At 41.6% G+C, this 3,239-nt stretch overlaps 1 protein-coding gene across 1 annotated transcript; it reads left to right on the forward strand.

Annotated features, from left to right (window-relative positions):
- The first annotated feature begins 602 nt into the window (after window positions 1-602).
- LOC147895068 (putative carboxylesterase 2) lies at window positions 603-2,156 on the forward strand. The gene has a single exon (XM_087383304.1). It carries the CDS (start codon window positions 612-614, stop codon window positions 1,893-1,895), a length of 1,284 nt encoding a protein of 427 aa, XP_087239430.1. The 5' UTR covers window positions 603-611; the 3' UTR covers window positions 1,896-2,156.
- The last annotated feature ends 1,083 nt before the right edge of the window (window positions 2,157-3,239 follow it).

Below are 3,239 nucleotides of genomic sequence, written 5' to 3' on the forward strand. Positions count from 1 at the left end.
GATATGATATATTAGAAACTTTGATGTATGAGCCTTTGATGTAAATGTATATTTTTCTCTCATGTCATTAACTTTAAAATTACAAATCGAAAGATCTTAGTCTCATGCATTACTAATACGACATGGAGCGAGCTCTTTCAACTTGGAAGACATCTAGTACATAAGATATTAGTCGAACATGATTGTGAACTCCTACATGAGGATATAGAGGGACGGCGAATCGTGAATAATTATTTACTCGACAAATGATTTCTTAATGCTTGCATTTTCTTCTGTGTTTGGGCTTCCTTGTTCGTGCCTTTACCCAAGAAAGAGTATTTCCACTCTGCGGAACCCATTTTCCATTCCATGGAATCCATTTTCAGCAATTGAGCACGACGCGTGTGTCTAGCTAGGGTCTATTGAATGAAAGGAGTCTTCCTTGTGAGCAAAATTCAAAAGATGTCCATGAACTCAACGTGGGAGATTGGAAAATGGGGGCTGGATTGAAGAAGGGAGGGGTCGAATGTTCACGTGGAGAAAGACTTTGAACGAGCCTTCAATGTTGAAAGGTTATACTTAATTCCTTCGTGAGAAGCTAGTCTCATTGTATCGCTCTTCTTCTTTCATCAATGGATTCTTCTCTAGAACAAGGATGCAAGCCAACCACCATTTTCGAATACAAAGAGCTTGCCGTCTTCAGCGATGGCTCTTTCCTCAGATCTCCTCATCAGCCTCCCAATCTTCCTCCCAACCCTTCTTTTGATGATGGTGCTCCTGTTGCCACCAAAGACCTCATCCTCAACCACACCTTCGCCACCTCTGCTCGCCTCTACCTCCCCCGCTCCTCCTCCAAACTCCCCGTCCTCGTTTACTTCCATGGCGGTTGCTTCTGCCTCAGTAGCACCTCCCGTCCTCATTACAATACCTTCCTCTCCAACCTCGCTGCCCATACCAACACCCTCATCTTATCCGTCGACTATCGCCTCGCTCCCGAACATCTTCTTCCTGCCGCTTACGACGATGGCTTCGATGCCCTCCTCTGGCTCCATAAGCAGGCAGAGCTCCAGGCCCGCGGATCTGCGGCTGCAAGAAGTGACGCGGCGGAGCTCATCGAGCCCTGGCTGTACGACCATGCGGATTTCTCCAAGTGTTTTCTGGGCGGCGACAGCGCCGGAGCTAACCTCTCCCATCATGTGGCGCTCCGAGCAGGGGAACAGACCTGGGAGCGCCTTCGTCTGCAAGGGATGATCCTCATTCATCCTTTCTTCTCGAGCGAGATGCCAACGGACTCCGAATGGCGCAGTCCCTTGAAGGAGTTTATTGAGCAGTGTTGGAGTTTCTGTCTGCCGGTGGGAGCGAGCAGGGATCATCCATTCAGCAATCCGCTGGCTGCAGATGCGCCGTCGTTGGTAGCAGCTAACTTACCTCGGGCGCTGGTAACGGTGGCGAGCGAGGATGTGCTGAAGGAAAGAGGATTTGCCTACTACGAGGCTTTGAAGAAAGCAGGAAAGGAGGCAAAGCTCTTCATGTCTCAAAATGAGGAGCATATCTTCTTTCTACACACGGCAGAAGCTCAAAGACTTCTGCCCTTCTTACAAGAGTTGGACACTTTCCTCAATTCTTCCACTGGTCAAAAGGACTTAGAGCCCGGTCACATGCATGCAAGCTCAGGGGGTAAACACCCCCAGAAAACAGCTGCTTGTTCCATGGTACCTTTTTCTAGATCACATGTTGCTTGGAGAGATTGCAGCACCACCAGTTTTGTCCATGGCTGGAAATTGAACCGTAGAACGCACTTTCGTTCCATGAGTGGTGCATCCAAACGTGTTCGTCAATCCATGTGGCCATGCCTTCAAACTTCCTTACCATTGTTCACCCCTCACCGTGGAGTGCATGTGGTTGCTCTTTTATGAGGTAGCTTGAATGTGACACGTGCCGAAGCATATGAACATTTTCTTGGCGTGTCTACTGCATACAATAGTTTGTGTCGAATACTAAAGAACCATAAATATGAGGTTCTTGATCTATTGACGAAAGTTGTCATGTGACATATTTTTTAAAAAACGAGACCAAGTTTTGCATCTTTTCACTTATTATTAGAGTAAGACCACTTTTAGAATTGGGTTTATGGATAAGGAAGAGGGCATATCAAATATCTCACAAGATCAAGGATGAAGGTGCATCAAGTTCATCTTGTTGATCTCATACAAACATATGCTCAATGTGTGATGAAAGATAAAACTTTTCCTCTTGGTAGTATCAAAATTCATGTTATTTCGCTCATAAAAGTGTGAACAAAGTAGAGAAAAAACTAAGTGTTTGTTTTGTAGGAATATGTACCCCTTGAGGAATATGTTTTGTTTCAAAGAACCCATACAAAAGAGAAGAGCGAAATAATTTGATTTGAGGAGGCTATTACACATTCTAAATACAAGAATAGAGTTTAAAGGATTCAAGGGAGAATTCCAAGGGATGCTTTGTGTCCACTTATGACAAACGACAACTTCAATAGAGCCAATTAATTCCTCACAAAGATACTAGTGGGGTAGAGGATGAGAGGAAAATCCTATTTGGGTGATCAGACTACAAATGAGATTCTATTTCAAATAGTTAAAATTTGAAAATTCTAAAAGGGGAGGGTTGTATTTTCTAAGATGGTTTTTTGCAAAGGACACATGGATTTCAGGAAGTCAAGGTACCTCTTAATCAATGTTATTTAAAATAGTGTTAAAAGGCTAATAACACCCATTTTAGTAATTTTGCACTTTTTCTTTATTTTTGAATGGAGCCCAATAATCCTTTCCAAATGAAAAGTTCATTTTGAGACAATATGATTTTGCATTTATTTCTTGTTTTGATTTGCGTGGTGAGCATCCATCCAAGTTGCTTTGTTAGGGGTTTGCTAGGCACCAATAACTAAGCCTAGTCTTAAGTAAACACTTATTTCATTATTTTTGGACTCATATGTCTACATTTGGACTAATCCTAAAACTCCTTCCCAAATGGAAAGTTTACTTTATGAAAATGTTGTTCGAGAATCAAAATTTTACTTTTTGGCATTGTCATTTCCACATAATAAATTTTAGAATATCTCTCTATAATGTTGCACTTAATAGCAATTTAAATTAATAATTTAAAAAAAGATAGTTTAATTATATTTAAATTAATAAAAGTAATTTAAATGTATGAAAAAATTATATGTATGCATGCATGCATGCATGGATGCACATATGTATATATGTATGGCCCATGCATAA

Source organism: Dipteris shenzhenensis, chromosome 13, assembly GCF_047967505.1.
Source record: "Dipteris shenzhenensis isolate YYH24624 ecotype China chromosome 13, Dip_SZ_1.0, whole genome shotgun sequence".
Taxonomy (NCBI): domain Eukaryota; kingdom Viridiplantae; phylum Streptophyta; class Polypodiopsida; order Gleicheniales; family Dipteridaceae; genus Dipteris; species Dipteris shenzhenensis.

What these genes read in the sequence shown, in the direction of transcription:
- LOC147895068 (XM_087383304.1), top strand. Translation starts at nt 612, where the DNA reads ATGGATTCTTCTCTAGAACAAGGATGCAAGCCAACCACCATTTTCGAA.